At 45.5% G+C, this 21373-nt stretch overlaps 1 protein-coding gene across 1 annotated transcript in view; it reads left to right on the plus strand.

Moving 5' to 3' along the window:
* Positions 1-14816: 14816 nt before the first annotated feature.
* LOC124302884 (synapsin) overlaps positions 14817-21373 on the plus strand; it is a 102838-nt gene continuing 96281 nt past the window's right edge. The window contains exons 1-4 of the mRNA XM_046759453.1: positions 14817-14822; positions 15763-15951; positions 16055-16197; positions 19040-19370. Coding sequence (XP_046615409.1) covers positions 14817-14822; positions 15763-15951; positions 16055-16197; positions 19040-19370 — 669 coding nt within the window. The remainder of the gene's footprint in view (positions 14823-15762; positions 15952-16054; positions 16198-19039; positions 19371-21373) is intronic.

Consider the following 21373-nt stretch of genomic DNA (forward strand, 5'->3'; position numbering starts at 1 on the left):
GAGAAATAGGAAAATCGGGTGTTCGAGGATGAGCCAGACGAGCAAAGCGGCTTCTCGATGTGGTTCCTAAATTCGCGGTAATGGGATTACTTGCCCCTCGAATTGCCCTAGCAGCGTGCCGATGAACGGATAATATAAGAAACCAACTGGAAAATCCTATTACCAGTTAACGAGAAAAGTGGCGCAAACTTTGGCAGAATTGAATTCTGCGAATTGTTTGCTTAAATTGAATCTCCCTGCGCGGTGCAGTTTCACACTTCAATTTCTGCTTAGGACTGACTTACCTGCCAAACAACGCGCCTCCACCCAAAGTAGCTGCCTGCAGCTGAGGGAGGGAGAAAGAGGTAAGAGGCGGAGAGAAAGCGCCTAAATTTCGTCCCGGCGGTTTGCTTGCCATCGAGTCTTGAACACGAGCCAAAATCGAAGCTAACAATTCTAGCTATATACATTAAGGGGGGGAAATTTTAAGAAATTGCGTCGTAAGCTGCACCCTGACTTCGTTTGCTCTCACGAGCGGCCGTTATTTCTAACGATAAACCGATTGTGCCGGTCAACAAACTGCGGGGGATTGATGAAACCGAATTTCATCCAAGACCGGTTTCTTGCGTCTTCTTTGATCGAGTCACACCTCAAAGCCATATCGGATAGACCGAATGTATCCTATTATGGGCTTTTTACCTACCCACGACTCCTTTACGTCTTCAAGATAAAGCTGTTCCTTAGAATCTAATTTATATCGACACCTGCATACTATATTCACGCTCTCTCGCACAGCCGTCTGAACAGGATATTTTCAGGGCCAATATCGATCTCGGCTAAGTTTTTTTCGCATCCGAGGACATATCTTTCTTTTCGCTGGAATTCAATTTCATCTCGGCAATTTCGCGTATTCAAATATTCCAAATATTACGCAGTCTTGCGGTTCAACTGTCATTCTTGACGAACGAATTCTTCTCCGAAAGTAATTTACACATTTTTTCAAATATTTCGAAGTGCTCGAATATTCTGGAGCGGATGCTGCGCGTTTAATTTGTCAAAGCCACCTGTTATTTCACGCAGAAACACGCGTATTGCGTATTCCAGTGGATTTGGGAGCATTCTTACCGCGTCGAATCGTCGAACAGCGGTATACGAGTGTAAACGCTGAGCTTTCTTTCGAACGCCAGCTGGAATTGCCAATTATTCATCCCTTCGCAAATTCCCAAAGAATATACCTCATTATTTCTAGCTATCTCGGCTCGCTCTACTTTCGAAATAGTTCAATAAAATTCCTGCAATCAACTTGCAGTCGGGGCAATCAGCGTCGAGTTAGGAAAGTACAACGAGGAGTGAATACGTCTCACTCTCATAGAATATTAGTAAAATAAGGATGTGATGTGGGTAGATAGAAAATTCTCTCCGAGACAATTGGCCTTATACATCACAGGGCACGCTATAGTTTGTTATACTTTGAGAACGGCTTCACTGCGCCCTCAAACGACACGTGCGATTCGATGAATTGTTACTGGTATTGTGGCTCCTGCTATATACGTGGTCTGGCGGCTAATAACGGCTAATTACGACTAATTAGCTGAACCGTCGGTTATGTGATAATTTTTATTCCTTCAGAGGACGTCTTTGACTCTGGAAGAAGGATGAAAAACGCCTCGGCGGGATTACGCCGGGGATAATCAATCAGCGATCAATGTCTGGAAAGCTTGAAAGCAATCAACGGTCTCCAAAGCCCCACATTATTCAAAGCTCGTGTCGCCTCGTCTCAAAACCATGCGTGGCGTCCTCACAGCGTGAACGCGATTATTCTTGTGATTGGATTATTCGGCGCAGGTCGCGTTAATCAAGTTCACCGTTTTCCACGAGACGCATCGCAATCCGACACTTGCATCCATGTATCATACACCGAGTAGCGTCGCCCCGAATTTGTAACCCCCGCGCAGCTGTCCGGCAGGTATTGCTAATCGCATTCCCGGTCTGATGCGGGGGGTGAAACCCCTAATAGATTCGCTTAGTGGAATCCATATCCCGTCGTTTTCGGCCACCCTGCGGAGATGACGTATAACTTATTCAGGGAGCCGTTAAGCGATCGACGACTCCTGCAGGGAACTTTTTATCGCTCGCTTTTTCCTCATTCATCTCTGTTATCCGCTGCCTCGTCATTTCACCCCGTTCCGTGAAGAAAAAGTTTCGGAAACTTGTGCCGTGCGTTATCAGAAACGCGGACAGTCGCGCGTGTTCGACAAAGCTCGTTGCTCGCTGCAGCTGCAGGAATAACTTAACGGAATTTCGTACGTTGACGCATGGCCTTATAACCGACAATTCGTGCACGCCGGTGTCTTCGTTCACATTTATCTACGAATCTAGGTCGGTGTCGACTACATTAGCAATATCAAGTTTATGTCCCTGCGTGTTATTTCGGTTCTGTGACTGCGAAACTTTTCGAACTAGGTTTACACCGTTGTATAATTCGGGCTGATGGGTCTCGTCACTCTGGAACTTATACGATTCGGAACTTTATCGCCCGCGTTGCGTTACCCATAACGAACCAACGATATGCAATGGGGATACCTACACGCCTTCGAACACCATCCTCAATGCTGATCAAGCGCCGTAAACTCTGCGAGGGATTTTATCGCAAACTTAGATCCGGGTCGTTGTTAAATTTCGACGTCATTGCCCACGCAGCGTTTCGATGTTCAAACGGATGGGGAAGTCGTCTTCTGAGATCTGAAATTTCTCTATTTTTCGCCAGAGGAATAAGGCTCAAGTTTTGTCTCGTCCTATCACAGTCTCGATTACTTCGCAATTCCAGGGGATGCAGATTCCAATAAAGCACGTTTATCTCCGACGCAAGAAACCGCCATTTTAAAAACGAGGCAATTTCAAGGCAGGAATAAATTCACTTGCAGCACCGACCTGCTTCATGAACATGATAGAAAAAGAAACAAAAAGAACATACGGAGTACCTACTTGAATTTACGGTGCAGCTTTATAACGCCGTACAACATATAAAGCAAGTCGAGAATGTTGCGCTGTGGCAGTTGACGGTTACGTACAAGGGCTGCTTGCCTGCATCACGCACATCTACCTACCCACATTGTCAATAATCCGTTACTCGGTATCTAAAAAGCTTCTATACTAGCTATTTCATCACGTTATTCTCGATGCATAAACGCTGCAGGCGTACAGCAGGGTACCTTATACGCAGACACCTATGTAGCCCGGAACACAAACTACTAACAAATCGAGTATGTACGAGTATATTGCATTGTCCCTATTAAGCAGCTGCCATGAACTTGTGACGCGTGAAACGTGATGTGCTGAGATTTTCGGACGTTCCACACGTCGCGTTTCTACCGTGTAAACACCGTAAATCGTTCTGCCGACTCTGCACTATAGGTATAACCGCGTATATGAATAGTCCGAACCAGCCAAGATCATAGTACCTGGTATATTGTTTGCTCGATAGCTTTTCACGCCGTCATTCGCCTATGTTTGCAACCCATGTCGTCCTTGCTGCTATACATGTCGAGCGATGTGCTATTGCAATCTATGTCCAGCCGTTCGTAATAGATGATACGTGCTCGTGTTACCTGCACCGGTTGTACAATAGGCGAGTATGAATGCATTTATCCGGTAAATTCATCTGTCAACACATACTGTGCAATGTATAACATAACGATCGGAAAGGTGAATGAAAAATAGAAATTGTAATGGTCGTGGGGTGCTCGAAGCGGTGGCAGCGGCCATTTTTTATTCACTGTATTTTTTCGTCATTTAATATGCGTCAGTCGTTGCCGCCGCGAATGTTATTTTTATTTGTCCCTTAAGGTCAGGTTATTTTGTCTTTCGGTACGCTCGGTTTTTAAATAATTTGTAATACCAACGGTGAATCAGCCCCGCGTAAATTTCACGAACGGTGGATTATAATTTCATAAACGGTACATTCATCTCGCGTACTGCATAGCGGAGAAAAACATGGGCAGCAAGTTCGTGCCGCTGACGGGTCGAAGAGTTCGTTTTCTTTCCTCCCTTGCGCAGGAACTCCAAGGCTGACTGTAGAAGAAGTTCCTGAGGAAAACAATTTGAAACTCGTGTATAATAATATTCTTAGCTGACGAGTAAGCTTGGATAAATAAAGCTCGCACCGAGGAACTTGAGGCTGATTGTGAAATGAAAAGAAGCGATAATGGAGGAGTTTCTTCCTCATAGATATACCCATACCTATAGAGTCGCGAAGAAACGCGGCGGTAAAGAAGAAGTTACACAGGCATCTACGCCGTATATACCGCAAGTACGATGAAAGACTTTCGAATATCGAAAATGGAAATGCTCGAAAATGCATTGTTTTGTGAGGGGGTGGTAAATTACGCCGTTCCGGAACCCGAGCGAATAAAGAGGGTGCCATGGCTTTGGAGGAGGATCAACAATGGCTTCGCAAAGGACCTCGTCGGTGTTGGTGCCCAGTTGCCATTGTTAGCCGGAAGCTTGCGCTTGACGTCACATTCTAATGACAAAACTAACCTGACGTAACGTAACTCGGTCCGACCCCTCTCCCGCTTTCCCATACATTTTCTCCTCTCACACCCTCGCCTCGTGGCTCCAACTGCAAATAATAATATCTCACCCCTCCGCCTCCGACATTACCGCTTCACTCGACCGTTGCACCGGGGCGGCGATACTGCGGAGGCGTACGAACTCGTAATGAACAAAGATATACGTATACCTACGTATGCGCATGTACGCACATATGTGACACGTGTGCTGTTATTTACATAAAAAGCGTCGCTTTTGCCCTTGGGCAAGACTCGATGGTGATTAAAGGGGACGGTATATGTGCGTGAACTTTGAAGAACGGAAACATTATTACAGCTGCAGCTTCGGAATAACGACGAAATCACGGTGCTGATCGCGCTTTGATCTTCTTTCGGTTTATCGATCGTCGGAAATTGATACCCAACAGTTGTGCGAGGAGAAAAAGTTAGCAAAATGACATTTTCACAGACGTAGCGTACGTTTATGCTTTTATTTCTTATCCATATTTTGGTGAGGTATATACATATATGTATTCCGCAATTTGTATCGTTCATCAGTGAATGTCATGGAAGCTTTCGGTCCAGCTTTTTCTTTATTGTCACATTTCGGTCAGCCTGCCTAAGCCAGCTTCAGACAAGTTTTGACATTCCTCAAAACCAATATGTTGGAGGTTTACGCAATTTTCGATCGAATCGTTCGATATTTCGTTACGAAAAGTTATCTACGCGGTCGGGTTTTGGAATCTCGACGTGTTCGCAAATTCCGCGGTGGGTGTTTTTTTCACGGGAATTGAAGGGGGTACGAAAATTGAGCGTTGCTCTGGCTAATTAACGATCCTGGTATAGCTTTGGGTAAAAATTTCAATTCGTGGCGTGCAGTTGACGAGACGAGCTCTGCGGTCGTTAGGACGTTATTGCAGTACAAATGGTGACATTTACCCTCCTCAATTCGGAACGGCGAGAGCGGTCTTTCCAGAATAAACAATTTCTCTAATGGCGGAAGGGACGAGGCGAACGCAAACCCTCATCCGGAAAATTAACATAATTTTAGTGAGAAACCTGCGAAATTCCAGAGTTCCCGGATTCTCCGGCACAAGTGAAAATATTAAAACTGCTGCAGACAGCTCCGCCGGAGGAAAACGCGATCCCCGCGTTTCCGAATCTGTTTAAGGTTGCGAAGGTTTTGATTCGGTCAAACTTTATACGATCCACAGTGTTTTGCTGAGTTCAGATTTTACCCTATCCGTTAAAGAGAGGCCTTGGTACCAAATTATCTTCGGACACGCAATGGGATCGGGACCTCGAACCCGTTTCCGTTTCCGTTTTCCCGTAGTTAACGAAACTTTCTCAAGCCATGCGGAGTCTACAGCTATATAATAGCTGTTGGAATTAATTATTCATTTATTTATCCAACGTCGTCAGAGGCACGCCCATTGCAACGTACAATCCGCGAGAAAGAGTTTCTTCACCGGATCTGTTTCTGAACGCAAATTCATACAAAATTCGAGGCATTGTTCATCCAGCAGGCATTGCCTTTGAACAATACAGCTACGCTTGATTGAAAAAAGCAATTAACCAGAAAGTTAATTGACCCTGGCTCGGTCGTGTTGCGAGTTGTTTGCTCCAACTTCCACCTTTCAATTCTACCGCAGTCCCTTTTGACCCCTGCATCTGTTTCTCAAGCTCAAGTTCCGACGTCGGTTCTCACTTCTCTTCTTCTACCGTAACCCCCACCTGTAACATCGCACTCTCTTATAATTTACGCCTTAAAATTTTTGTACTTCCGATTGAAACGCTATGGGAGACCGGTACCGCCTTCGCTCCAGTCGCCATTTTGCCCATCAACTTTGTCAGTAACACCGATAAAGCCGAGAGCGGAGCCCGGCGCACAACCTGCAAGTTCAATCTTCGTTCTTTCGAGGTTGTTTCCTAGCCCGCGGGGAACGACGTCGTCTGGGCGTTGAGGCGGGGGTCGCACGTGCCTACGTGCACTCTTAGTCGATACCAGGCACGCGGACGTAAACTCCAGGATCCTGAGCTCGCTTTGCACGGCTTCGGAAGCTCCTCCATTTCTGCGCCGTTTATCTCTGCCAGCTTCAGAGTTCCACTTTTATTTACCACTTAACCTCGTAAGCGTTTGCTTCAGGATCTGACCCTGCAGGTTCTACTCGTCTATCCTTCCAGCTCTACAGCTCTGTCTAAACTTTTGTATTTTTCATTCACGGTGTGCTCAACGTCCGGCGGAGCCGAAGTCTCGCCCCGTCTGAATTCCGGCGATTTTTCTCCTCCGCGCTTTCGTTTCCATCAGCGTTACGCTATGCCCTGTACTGTGCAAGCCGAGCGGCATCCTCGTGCTTTCCTCACGCTGCGAGCGAGGGCCGAGCTTTCACCAGAAACAAATTACAAGTAGCCCCGGAGGATGGTCCGCGAGATGTTTTTGGACGAGGGGTAAAATAATAGCCTCTATCCCTTATACCGCGGGGAAAATATTCCGCGTCAAGCCTCGCTCCGCGTTACTCTGCACGCTTGTACGTATCCGTAGGTGTGTATATGTACGCATACGTGGCACACTACGAAGGGGGGGTGAACTTATCTACCGTTTCCTGTTTTTCTCCCCGTTATAAGGGTCGAATCCTCCCGTCAAACATATATTCCAACCGAGTCAAAATCTGCCCGTTCCACCCGCCGCCGAACACATTTCCCAGTTCGGTCGGCATCTCCGCCACCGTTGTATACCAACTAAGCTGATATTTATCCCGAAGGCTCCGGCTAATGTGTCCCGGGGGTGAGGACCGGCATACGACTGTGCTACGCCGGAATTGATAACGCCGAAATCGCCGCGAATCTGTAGCTGTGTTCGGATCAGGAATGGAAATTTTTGGAAAATAATCGGGGACTCGAAACACGAGCTCAAGGTAGATTATCCGAGGCTCGTTTCGTCGACGATTTGTCACACCGTATGTGCAGACGTCCGTCCGCGAGTGTTCCAATCGTAAGAGCGAGCTTGCGACTCACCCTGCGAAACGTTTTGGTTCGAGTTGGAACCGGGTCGATACTCTCGCAGCTTTCATCACTCCGTCTGCGAAACCGCGGGCGTTGCCATTCCGCACGAATTTCGGCGGCCGGGAGGTCGTGCGTTTTAGTTTCTACCGCGCACTGCAGGTGTTTTTGAAGCCTGTCGACCCGAAGCCGGAAATTGGTGAGATAACGCCGAGCGAGAGAAAACACGATTCGTCGGTACCTACAGGAATTCCCCGAGATCCCCCAAGGCTCTGACTCAGCCGAAAGGAAAACACCCGATGTGGTGGATACGTGTCGAGATAACGTCGCGTAGACTTGAAGAAGTTATTAGGTGCACAAGGGCGCAGGATTATGGATCGCTGCTTAGACTTATTCCGGACGCTAACAATAAATATGATACGTCGATGCTAAAATAACGGGACTGAAGTACTTAGTTCGTGCGATAAGGAGCGGAACGGCAGGATAATCGCGACGTCGTTACAAATCCAAGGATCATATTCCGGGTGGATTGGAAAGTTGTTAAACGGATGTGAATGTTTCATTATTCAGAATAGCGAGGCACTCGAATCAACGACTTCAAAGTCGATGCAGAACTTAGTTAACTCGATCTTAACCTGTTTCGATCACATGGTACAGAAAGTAATAACTTGTTTTAAAGTCGACTCGCGAACGTGGTTACCGAGTAGTACCTGCGAGGAAAAGATTTTTGCCGTTGGAAAGAAAAGTCTCGCGGAGTTCGTCTCTGCGAAACAAATTGATGCGATTATTTCAGTACTAGGATCTCGGTCGCGACACGGCGAGCTGGTGAATCGTCGAAAGAGTTTCTTCGGAAGGAGAAATAATACGTTACGGAACTTGGTCTCTGCACTTTGACCGTCAGAAGTCGTCCGCAAACTCACTGCTGAACAAATTGTTTAACCGGGTGAAATTCGTAGATCAAGTCGAACAGCTATCGTTTTACTTTGAGTTACGGAATTGTACGGAGTACGAGGATTTTGCAATCGAATAATTCGACGCATCGGATAACCGAGTGATATACTCGCGTCGTGTTACGAGGTACATCTTATCTTCTTGTGCTTGTGATACTGTACACACTCGCCAATTACGGGACGCGAGCTGGTTAATTTATCGTACCATATGATGTTTAGAAGATCAAGAACGCCGAAAGAATTTTTCGTGAATGTATACGGTTAAGAATTGGATGACGGAAGAAAAGTTCCGACGTTATAGTGGTCGAGCTAAAATGTCGGGTCGGCTGCACTCGAGGATCGCTCGACTCTGTGAAAAGCGAGCGGGGCGAGTTTTGCCGGTGGTGAAGAAGGTCGGAACCCCAGAATTTTCACTTGAAAATATTGCACCGCGTGGTCCTCGGCAGCGGTGGTTGTCTTTGCGGGTTTTTCTTCCAGTTTTCCGGCTCGGCGGGTGTTTCTGAGTTGCGAGTTGAAATTCATTCCTCGTTGTAGAAAAACACTCTTCTTCCGAGGGGGAAGTTGAACCTCCGTCTAGACTTCCTGCGCCCGTCTAGCAGGTTCTAAAATTTATCTCGCCACCCAGTTCTGCACCCGATCTCTTTGTATTGTCGGCGGAGAGAAACGTGAAGCGAAAAGCGAGCCTCGGGACGTTCGCCTTGTTCAGACACCGCAAAAATCATCAGCTGCACGTTCCAATTTTCTCGACCGTCTCTCCTCCGGCTCTCCCGCCTCGTAGGATAAACTCTTCCGTCTTCACTGCTTCCGGAAACGGTTTCTTTATCGAGTTCCCCTTCCCAGTCCATTGAATTTCGCATGGCAGGCGGCCCTGCAGCACGAAACGGCGATATTAAAAATCGCGGGTCCGGCTGAAATTGCTTTTTTCACCTCCTCCCGCCGTGTTTTCCCGTTAAAAAAACCATTACTACAGGTAATGGCTAGGCTTTCAATCACCGCAAGATATATCCACGTACTATACTTACGGCTCCGTAAAAGATACGCATCAAACGCGTTTATTCCTCCCCCCCAAAGTTGTTCCAGATCTTGAGTTTTCTACTTCAAACTCATAATAGCCGACCTTACAGCGTCGAGGATTAAGCTCGAGCACATTTCTGCTAATTTCCTCAACCTTTTCATCCGACGTTCGGGTGCAACGCATTACGTAACGGGGACAGCTAACAAGATTTTAATCTAGTTCATATATCTTGTAGTGCATCGAAAACTAAGAGACACGTATATTTTTTTATCTGCTAATAAAAGGTTTAGAGGGTTGAGAACGACCCACAAAGATGAGCACCCAACGGGGTGATTTCTTGACGCGCTTGATGGATTTGGACGAAACCAACGCTGAAATGTTTTATTAACGAATAGAAACATAAAATCTATCAAGCGCATCGAAAAATGATCCGGTTGGGTGCCCATCTTTGGGGATCGTTTTCATCCCTCTAAACCGTTTATTAGCAAATAAAATAAATATTCGTGTCTCTTGGTTTTCGATGCGCTATATAAGATGTGCGAACTAGATCAAGATCGGAGGAGTAGAGTCCTACCTAGGGTTCTTTGTAAGACCGCAAAGACGGAAGCTAAATCCATGAAATATTTCGCGCCTGGGGTGGAAAACTTTTCGCGAAATTTATTACACCTGCATCATCCGGAAAGTTGACGCGGCGTGCGGCATTCGCGGTGACTAACTAGTGGAAAACGCGGGGGCGACTCCTTCGAGCGCAACCCTGAAGCGCATAATAACCTTCCTCGCTTTTCATTGTGCGTACGCCAACTTTTATTCCCAACTTTTAATGTCGCGGGCGAGCGCTAATGGATAGTTGTTGGTCAAAGTTATCCTCGTTTCTGCGCCGCCATTCAGTCGTCCGGCATTCTATCCCTGGCACAACGGCCACTCGACGTAACCATTAGGCGTGGTACAAGTTTCTACGGGTGTATAAAGCGCCCAGACGATCCTCGGATAAGTAACGATCCAACAAACTTAAGTTTCTCCAACAAGTTGTAAATTTACGCACCGTGTATATATCCATCTTGGGATTGGAATTACGCCTCTGATATCCTCTCCGCGAGTTTCTTTTCATCGTCTGTATTATACGAGAGCTTGGATTTAATTCGAAGATTTTCACACGGTCCTGTCGAAGGGCGCGCAAGTGTTCGCCTGAATGTGCGTATATAGATATTCGGGTACCCAAACCGAAATGTCGAACCTAATACATCCCGTCGAAGTACGTAAGCCTTCTAAGAAATACGAACGGAATCTCGACGCGCGACTTTTTCGAGATTTATCCTGTACCGTTCGGCGAGTTTTAAATCGCTGTTCCTCAAATTCTTTATATCGTCAAACGATACTCTCGGCTTCTTCCCCTTAGGGGGAAAACAGGTCAACTGCGCGTAATCAGATCCGGAGCGTAAATATCACGTAGCTTTCTCGTTCTCGGTTCGACTCTCTTTTTTGTTCTATTTGCAATTAATCAGCCGAGAGAAACTTCCACCCTCGGTGCATATTGGGGTGGGACGGTTTAATCACGGTCTTGGCTCCGCAACTCACCGGCGATATTTGATTTCAGCTTTGGCTCCGGTCCTATTTCCGACTCGATTCTGGACTAGGCAGGATATTGTACCTCAGCTACGTCGTTTCATTCCCCGATAACCGCGCGGCTCGACACACTGCAGGTTTCGTCAGGAAATTCAGCAATTGATTGACAAAGTTCGAGTGAGTGCAGCGACCCCTGGGCTCAAAGATTTCGAATAATAACAACCTGCGGGACTCCGCGATCTATACGAGTAACTACACCTTTGCGACTAACGCTGACGAGGAATTTGCGTGCCACGAATCTTGATGTACACGAGCTGTCACAAGCCCCCCGTAGTAGGCACTGCCGGGTAACGATACTGTGAACGAGATCACGCCCCGATAATACAAGCCTTCCATTTCCCCGCCCTATCCGCAAAGCGTCGGTATCTAATAATAGTAATGAAAAATTAACAATCAACGCTAATGCCAGTTTTCTTGAGGGTGGAAAGAATTTTGCTGAAACCCGAGAAAAGGGTGCTACTATAATGTTCTTCTCTAGCCGTTCAATTAACTGACTTAAACTATATGCGTAACGTCGCCAAGTTAACGAGTGAAAAAGAGTGGGCAGATCGAAGTATGTAATTACAAATTCACCCACACGGTACTGCAATGCGCCGAAGGGATTTAATGCCGGCCTGCAATCATATCAGAATTTCGCGATCCTTTCGAGCTGCCGGAAGTCACGAATCGATCTCTCAGCATTCGCGACCGTTTGGATCAGCGCACGATTAAAAAGGGAAGACTACTTTCCGCGGATATACCGTTAATCAACAGACTCTGGGATTACAGATAATGGATTGTGAGTAACTCTCTAGACATCGCGATGGTTGATTCGAATGCGTCACACCTGCGACGATTATTGATATTATACGACGTCGGGACTGCAGAACCAGCCGTGCTTTGCCTACGGGTTGCAATCAATGAAGCAACAGCAGCAGCAGCAGCAGCACAGTGCGTGAATGTATGCGCCATGTTCGTGTGCAGCTTTGCGCCATCGTGTTGGCTCTTCATCCTCAAACCCCATCCGATAGTTCCCTTCTCTGCAAAGCGGTGCACGTATAGCGACGCGGCGTAAACGGGTTAATTGGTTCACGACTGATGGCTGGGATCCAACTTGAACTTTGCGATTTCGAAAACCATTTGCTCAGACCTCGAGTCCACCTAGCCACTTTGCGCTGCCTCTCAGTTACTGGCGTACAGTTACGGGTGTGTGCAGGACACTTGCCACTCCAGGGTCGAGGGTGTAGACTCCTTGACTTCTTCTCGCGCGGGATCTTTTACTCGGTCTGTGATCTTATCGCGACGGTTCGAGTCCCTCGGGACAGAATCGTGGGAGTGACAGATAAGAAGTCAGCCTCGAATTTAAGAGGGGAAATTACCGTCGTGCAGGCTCCTTCAGACGTCCGTGAGTTATCGTTTCTTCAGTCCGCTGAACACGCGCGGTTCCTTGCTCGCCTGTTCAACTCCAGAGTTCTCGTCACTTAAGCCTATACCTATACTATCGTGTACCGACTCGATACCCATTTGCCCCTGTAGTCAACTATGGATAATTGGCCTCCGATTAATGCATCAAAATTGCGGGAGAAGATGGCCAGCAAAGAATTTTTCAGTCAGTAATTTTTTGTGCGCAAAGTGTGTTCAACCCGCTTCTGTGGTGTAGAGAATTGACCTGATACTTTTACAAAGCATATTAGATACAGTATGTAGATAACGAATACTGTATAGTTTAATTGCATCGGTTTTCTGTCATCCGGTAATCGTGTAACGCTTGCCCGTGGTAAAAGATCCTTCATTACCAGCGATGGTCTCTTTGTTATAATATTATCTAGCAATTTTAGGACCGCACTGTTGATTGATAATAATTGATAGGCGGTAGCGCAATTTCGTGCGGTGTAATTTGCCGCCAACTCGATTACCATCGAATGCCTGGGACCAGCCTTTAATAATTTTCAAGTAGGAATATTTATGTGACGTTTTTGTTTTCTCAATCTGATCGATTCTAATTTTTGCGATCAAATGAACGTCATGCGAGGCTGTGCGTGCTTTTGCAACCTTAGGCAGGGTACACGCGTCAAAGTTGTGGATTATCAAAGGTCAGACAGACATTAGATGGTCAAAATTCCAAATGTTACCATTCGAAATTTTGACTATTCGAAACCTTTCTTGTGGAAAGAAAAAGGCGTCAGACAGCGCCGATTGACGGTTGGATAAGCATGGGTGGCGCGAATATACACATACATGGATAAATCGAAAGGACGAGCGGCGATAGCGACACTGTTTGATTTATGCAAATTCTCTGCTTTAAATCAACCCGGGAATCGCGTTGCCTTCTGGTCCTGATTTCCGACGTTTTGGAGAAGCGTAAAACGCACGACTGGACGTCAAACGTCTACCGATCTCACGAGAAATGATTTACTGCTTTTCATCTCCGTCTGCCGTGCGTATTTTAAGTATATTCAGCACTGTGGAAAAAAACTTGTTCCGAGTGACTTCCGAAGTTCATTAACGAAAGCAGCATGGTCTTGATTCCACCTCTGCGTGCAGGTGGAAATCAACGACCATTCGGCGTAAGGTGCTTGCTTACTTTTTTCAATTCAACATTCTTCGGGCTGGAAAGCATGGTGGATTATCGAGGTACTTTTCCATTGTGAATCTTCTTCTCTTTTCTGCCAAAGTTCTGCGAGGGTTATAACCGATGCTCGAGGAAATGCGACGGTTGAAGGAATTTCTTCCTGGACTTATAGGTGATCTAAATCAGTGTCCGCTACTTGTATTTACGGAATTTCAATATCAGGATTTTGAAATGGAGAGAGAGCGAGAGGGAAGGTAGAGGATGAAGATTGGTGGGTATTGGACGGATTTAAGATGGTTGGTCTCGTGTAGTGAATTCATCTGCAGGGGAGCCGCAGCGCTGCAAGATGCAATATCCTCTGATGAGAAAGACGCTGACGTCGGGGTAAAAGCCGGAAAAGTTATTGCAACTTTGACGAAAGCGCGAGGAAATATCCTGATCGCCTTAAAGCCGATCGCGAAACTTTATCGAATGTAGCTTGCACTGAAGATGCATAAGCTAAGTTGCACAAACTTTTTGCGAGCTCAAACCTGTTCTTCCATTAGAAAATTTTCTCTTTTATTCCTCACACCATCGGAGCGCGGAGCTTCCAACTTCGTTAAGCACACCAGTTGTTTCAAATTACGCACATTTATTAGTTTCCCGTCAATTTCGCCGCGTCTCTGCGGCCTGCCAGTTTATCACGATTACCTACCTACTTTTTACTTGTTGACTTGGAAAACCAGGGGTTGAACTTAAGGGATCCAAGGAATTCGTTGAGCGTCCCGAGTGGAGGGCTTGAAGCCTCGAGAAATTGAGGTTGGATTGAGTGGCCCTCCTCCAAGGAACGAATTACGACACTGCGGAAGGCGGGGGGGGGGGGGGGGGAGGCAGAGGAAAGAATGAACTGGAAAATACACTCACGTGCCTATAAAGTCTACGCACCGCGTATCTTCCCGCCAATTTTCTCTATCTCTCTTCCGGATATAACGTAGTGAGAAAAAGTTTTGATGATACGCGTTAAAAGAAAAAGGAGAGAGTTGCATCCGCGGATACGCCTAGAAGTGGTCCAGTTTGTACGGCGAAAGTTTTGCCAGGGTTGAAACGGAACCGGTCGTAGGGCGTGTAGGGTCGGATTGAGCAAGGTTAGGCAGCGAAGAATCCTTTACATGAAGGTAAATCCGCTTTCGATTCGCCGAAGGCTTTCAGTTCTCAGCCCAATCCGCCCCTGCAGCTCTCTAATTTATATTCTTCGGGTGGCGCCAACGTGGGAGCCTTAACTTACGCTACATAATTTCTTTTACGACGTCATTCTTTTTTTAACTCGATAAGAACGAAGCTAATCTGCTTATACTAAATTGGATTTCCCGAGCGCGAAAAAAGGGGAGACATGGAAGCAAATGAATAAGATAAAGCATGAGAATTCAAGGTGATGCTGCGGGGAGTCATTTTTCCAAAATCTTACCCATGCCCAGCGTTTCATCTGCGAAAACGCTGTCCGGATAATCTCTCCGAGATTCAATTTCGAGTTTGAATTTGCGAAAGAACGAGAGATTTAAAATTTTATTCCGCGTAGGCGTCTTTCTGAGCGGGATACTGGGCCTTGATACACATGAGAAAGAAACGCAGAGCTAGGATTTCGACTCTCCCACTTCGCGGTGTTTCATCCAATTTAAATTTAAATTCAAGTCATTGTCTTTTCAACGTCTAAAAAATTTCCACCGGAATAAAGTTCCTGATTTAAGGCCTCTATTCGCTCTGGCCTCCCGGCTATATTACGGTTCGTAATTCACGTGGCTTCCGCCGTCGGATCGCGTGCGGTTATGGTCTAAGGTTCACCTTATTCCCGTCTGAAGCTAGGTTTTTCCCAAAGTGAAACTTTTTTAATAAATTGCACAGTCCCCGGTGCCCGGCTCTTCCATTTTACGATATTCGCCAGTTCAGGCAATTATAAACGATGATTGCAGTTGTACGTAGGTATACCATCTCGATACGTACGCTGCTTTAACCACTCTTTTCACATTGTCTGTTTCAGATTTAAACTTGGATTGTTTATTTTCTCCTTCCTTACCTCTCTTAGTTCACCCTTTAATTTTCAATTACTTTACTTTCAAGCGTTATTCCTCGACTCGACAGTTGACGACGACGAAAACTGATACGACGACAACGACCCGACCAACGTACAACGTAAAAAACGATCTCAAAGACATCGAAGCGACGCGAATCATTCAAAAGCATCGCAAGGGCAGCTCCGAACCGGAAGTTGTTCTACCAGCAATCAAGCAATCGATCAACGCACGCAAAGTACGAAGTGTAAAACCGCGGGGAGATCATACAGCCGAGAATAAGAGCAACGGGGCAGTAGCAGCAGCGGCAGCTTCTAAGACTTGTCCTCAGATTTCTCTGAATCGGTGAAGAAAGAAGAACCGGCAAAATTACCGGTCGCGGCGGGTGCGCCAAATATTGCGGCAACGCACCTACATCCGGCAACATTTCGTTCTCCAGCTTCCGCCAATCTTTCACCTCAAATGTCAATTACTTGAAACGAAGGTGAGTTAACTTTACCCAGCATGTCTAACACTCGTGATACACTCCCGATTCGCTCTTGTATACCTATGCGCAAATTTTTTAGTGTTTCACGGATGAAGGGTTAATTTCCCTTTGTTTCCCGACACGTATACGGCCGCCCCCTTTCAACAAATTTAATCTCAGCATCACTCCATTATTTCTACATTCTGTACCTATACTAATATCGAGAGTTGCTCGTACACAACGCGGATTGACTCGTTTGGTACTCCGAGTATTTGGTACTTGTGTGAAAATTGAATTGGCTTAGAATTGACCTCGCGTCACCTGTCACGTATAACACCTCGTAGATTCGTGCAGTACAATGCACGTATTCACCGCTTCACGGAAAGAAAAAAAAGAAGCAGGTTTAATTATACGAAATTTTAAACAATGGGCGATGCGTCCAACGAAGCTTGCCAGAATTCGAATAGCGAAGATTTTTTATGGGTGATATAATCACCGGTACGTGTTCTACTCCCTTAAATGGAGATGATGGCGTGGCATTGCGTCGTTAATCAAGACAGACAATCTCGATTATTCTGACGAAACAAAATATCGAATCTGGTTGTGCCTCCGGCATGAGGAAGTCCATTTTTAGACACTGGTAGACGCGCTGCATTTCATAAACGGCAGTAGATACTGACTCGTACGTAAAATATGTATTTCCGGTTGCGTATCTGCTGGCGTTGAGCGGCCAGTTTCACAGAAAAAATCAAGTATTATATAATAAATTGCAAGTTGACGCGGATTGTCTTACACTCTTGAATGATATTTGTAACGTGTGAAATATTGTCTTTGAAAATTTTTAAATTCTATCAATCGACTCGGTGTGCCTGCGGTGCAGACGGCAGAATTCGACGAAGTATGTATTTGCGGTTGAAATCGCAGCACGTTGTACCCAGTGGGGATGATGGTAGGGACGTTCGGATAGGCAATGTGCCAAATATTTCTTTGAGAGTTGAAAAGTCGAGGGGGATACAAAAAAGGCGGACAGCTCTCGCGATTCCCGCAGGTGAAACTCATTCCGTACGACTCGAAGGTACATTAGAATTTTACCTGGCATGAACCTCTCTGCGGGAGTACATTCGTCTTATTCTCACTCCCCCGGTTGTTCCCTCGGGCGGTTTCCTTCCCTCCTTTTTCCGTGGATGATAAAAGTGGCAGCGTCGTTTGTTCTGTCGCGTTAACGAATCCCGGGATGTCTTTATACGCGGGAAATACGGTAGATGTTCGCTCTTATTACTGGGTTTTTTTTCCTCCGCGTCTCGACTCCGTTCGATTGAAATTCAAAAGGTCGAAATTTTCACGCGCTTTCTTACGATGTTTTTTCTCGTATTCCGCTATAACCGGTAACGAACTTTCAGCTCGGGTTCTACGTTTAAACTCTATTAAAACGAAACAATAGAGGGTTAATTTTCATCGCAATTATAACTTTTGGATAGATGGGGGTAGTTTACGCGCCTTGCTCGCTTTTCTCTTCTACAATCGGAATCTCCTGGCTTACCAACTAGTTTTAATATCTTCCCATCTACTTGTTACGTACATATACCTTGCAGACGGGCTACTTTACACGACGCTTCGCGAACAAAGCTTTCCGTTTTTCATTTTCAATTCACTCACGGAACTTTGACCGATCCTGTGCGTTACATGCCGCAAACACTTTTTTATACGTGAATTGGATAATAAATTGTCCAGGCTATAACGAACAGGATCGTTATAAGTTCAGAGAAAATTAATATTTGCATGGTTTTTGAGAGTATAATTTAATTTATGTATACGAGAGTTTTTACAACCTAATTCTGCAGAAAACAACACGATCGAGTTTACGTATGAAAATTATTTTATTATTCGCAAACTGTGTAGCGCAATTATTTCAAAAATCAGTTAGGTTGGTCGCGTTAAATCTCAGCTAGCGTTACGTTGAAATTATTCGCACTGGGTAATACAAGCGAAACGTGTAGGCAAATCGATTCGATATACACTTAACGAATTCTGATTTCTCCACTCGGTGGACGCGGATTTGAGTGCTCTGTACATATGGAACGACGCAATTTTTGCAAGCTTCGTTGCCACCTTTCCGCACGAAAAATCTTCCGTACAGAGCCAATTAAACAAATTGAGAATCCATTATTTTTGTCGCACCATCGGGGATATGGTAATTTCATTAAATCGGATGGACAGAAATGTAAAAAAAGATAAAGCGTGAGAGTGAAAAAAAGAGACCGTACTGCAAATTAATTCCTATCGAAGGCATCCGCGCCTCTTTGCCGATATTGAAATTCATTTATATTTCATGAGCCGCAAGCGTTTCTATACCATCGCAATTGTCATGGCATGGAAAATTGTATCATCATTATTAGTATGAATATCATTAATTATCACTATTATAATTGCATTAATATTTCTTTTTTTAACTGTCGGTACGCCGTTTTCACATTACACTTCATATTATACAACACGTGACGCGAAGGCTCACAGGAAACAAAGCTAGTCGTATAATATTAACGTGATTCACGCTTATGGCTGCAGCCTAAGTTTGCACTCACATCGCAAAGTAACGCGATTCGTTTATATTCCCATGGCGTCATTGCTTCGTAATTAGAAATTTCGGTGCGCCCTTTTCTGCACCCTGAGTTAATACAAACGACGGTCACGATCGTTTTATTTCCGAATCAAATTATACGTACACGTACAAGCGTATACCACACACATATATTTATGTATCATCATTTGTCAATTAGAATAGGCCACTTTGTTCCCCCACCTGCAGTGCTTCGCAATATAATAATAACGAGAAGAAAAGGAAAAATCAAATTTCCCGCAGGTTCTCGTCGGGAGACCTCAGCTCGGAGCTAGATGACGACGATACCAGCTCCGGGCTGACCTCCGTCAGCCAGCAGGACGCAGTGCCGTCCTATCAGGGCACCGCCTCCTCCGAGAGGCCCCTGCAGTCCCAACCGACACCCGCGCCACCTCCCAGCCAGCCTCCGGTCCCCGGAGCACCACCCTCGGGGGCACAGCAGCCGGCAGGAGGCGACCTGAGTCTCAATTTGCGCCCCGGATCGCGGACCACCAGCGCCCCTTCATCCCCAGCTAAAACCAGGGAGAGTCTTTTGCAGAGGGTTCAGAGCCTGACAGGAGCTGCTCGTGACCAGGTGAGTCCTTCGCTTTCATATTTTTAACTTACCGAAGCTCTGGACGGGGGGTCGTTCGCTCAAGGAAGTCGCGTAGACGTTGACCCGTTGGAATTCAAATTGTAAATCGAAGGAATTACTTGAACGACTGATGTATGTTATTTGAAGTGAGGAGGAATCGATTGAGATGACTGAAATCATCGGAAATCATTGCGAATCGCGTGACAGTGGTGAAGAAATCGGTGCGTTGGAATTCATGTGGGAATCGTTGTAAGTTTTGGGGTGATCGACATCAAGTGGTTTAAATTCGCATTAACGTTTCTGTTCACTCCTATCTAATCGCGTGCTCTTGTTGACTTCCGGTTGGATGTTAAGTAGTAATATTGAATATCAATGGAAATAAACGAGAATCACGTGATGAGGTAGAAACCGATAGATATCACTCTAAAGCAGTGATAGAGAACAGAAATCATTCATTAGATCTCCAAGTGAACGGTCCCTCGGCTTTGAAGCATATTCACACCAGAATTATATTATTGTGTAGTCAAAAAAAAAAATAAATAAAATATGGCAGAGTTGGATTTCCAGAAGAACGTCTGTTGTGTGCTCAATTTTTATCCGACGATATTTGGAGAATAAATTTTTGTGATCTTAGTATCAATCGACGCGATTCGTTCTAACTTACAAGTAAGGCTACCCTACTACGACTCTTTAGTGTACAAAGTTTGAACAATATCGACAGGTCACACTGGGGTATAGCTTGCTTGTTAGAACTGCATGCAAAACAGTGTATTTTTTGCTCGACGATAACTTGAAAGCGGAATGACCAATTTGGACGAAATTTGATCCATGTGTTTGGCTATTTATTCTACTCATAATTAATAAGATTATCTGCAAGCCCGAGAAGATCGTTTTCTTTTTTATCATTTGTTGTTGGGAAAATAAAAATGATTCTGCAGTGAAAAATTCTTGTACCTTGGCAAACTATAGATATAGCGGGAAGTTCTAGGACTGCTGATTCCTTCAGGCCAATCAAATATTTCCTGCTTGCTTAGCTTGGATCGAAATTTTCGAAGGTGCGGAGGTAACGCAAGCGGTAAATTGGGGAGCGGCTCGCCTGTTTTCTCGGCTTTGTATTTATCGAGATCCTTGAAGCTTCGTCGACGCCCGAGGCGCGGGAGATCTCGTTAGATCGGTAACGGGACGACGATCCTGCGAGCAATACGACTGTAAGGGTAGACGAAGAGCTCTTCTTGCCTGCACGGCGATGCGATATCGAAGGATCGTTAATAACGAAGCGGTATAAGGCGAGCCGATGTTTTGTCTCGTTATATTTAATAGGTCGAGTATAAAAGTTGACGACCCGTAGACAATAGGCGCACGCGTGTAATGGCGACATCGCCAATCTTGAAGACACGCCGCGAATACAATGGATGAGTAACGCGATTCTGACCCTTGGAATTGAGACTCGAGCATCAAGTGAGACGCCGGGCTTTTATGTTGAGGCGTGAAAGAACCTTATCTTCGCCGACTCGACTACCTTCCTTGCCACGCGATTCCCAAATCTTTTCACGATTTGATCTTTAGAGTGTAGCTAATTCCCCCCTGCGGTCCATCCAAACGCTACACGGACCCCAGTGGGTATACAGATAACGTCAGATTGAATACGCTCGTCACTTTTAATGCGACGAATCGTCGTCGTCGCGGCGCGAAACTTATCGCGAAAAGTATACGAGTCGCCTCCGATGAGTTGATTGTTGTAAGAAAATTACACTGATCTTAAGTCACGATCCAATAATTTTGTGAATAAAATAACAATACAATTCATTTGTGAGAAATTTTGATCAATCTACTTCCGGAATAAAATCATCCGGTGAATCTCTTTACATCCAAACTTCCTCTGTTTATACACGACCGCTTCTTAATAAAAAATATCGCTGAACTGGAATAATTGAAATTACAAAGGCAATCTGTTTTCAGTCTTAATCCTTAAGAATTGCCGTTCATTTGTTTCTGTAGAATTA

The sequence above is a fragment of the Neodiprion virginianus genome, chromosome 4 (assembly GCF_021901495.1).
Source record: "Neodiprion virginianus isolate iyNeoVirg1 chromosome 4, iyNeoVirg1.1, whole genome shotgun sequence".
Classification (NCBI taxonomy): Eukaryota; Metazoa; Arthropoda; class Insecta; order Hymenoptera; family Diprionidae; genus Neodiprion; species Neodiprion virginianus.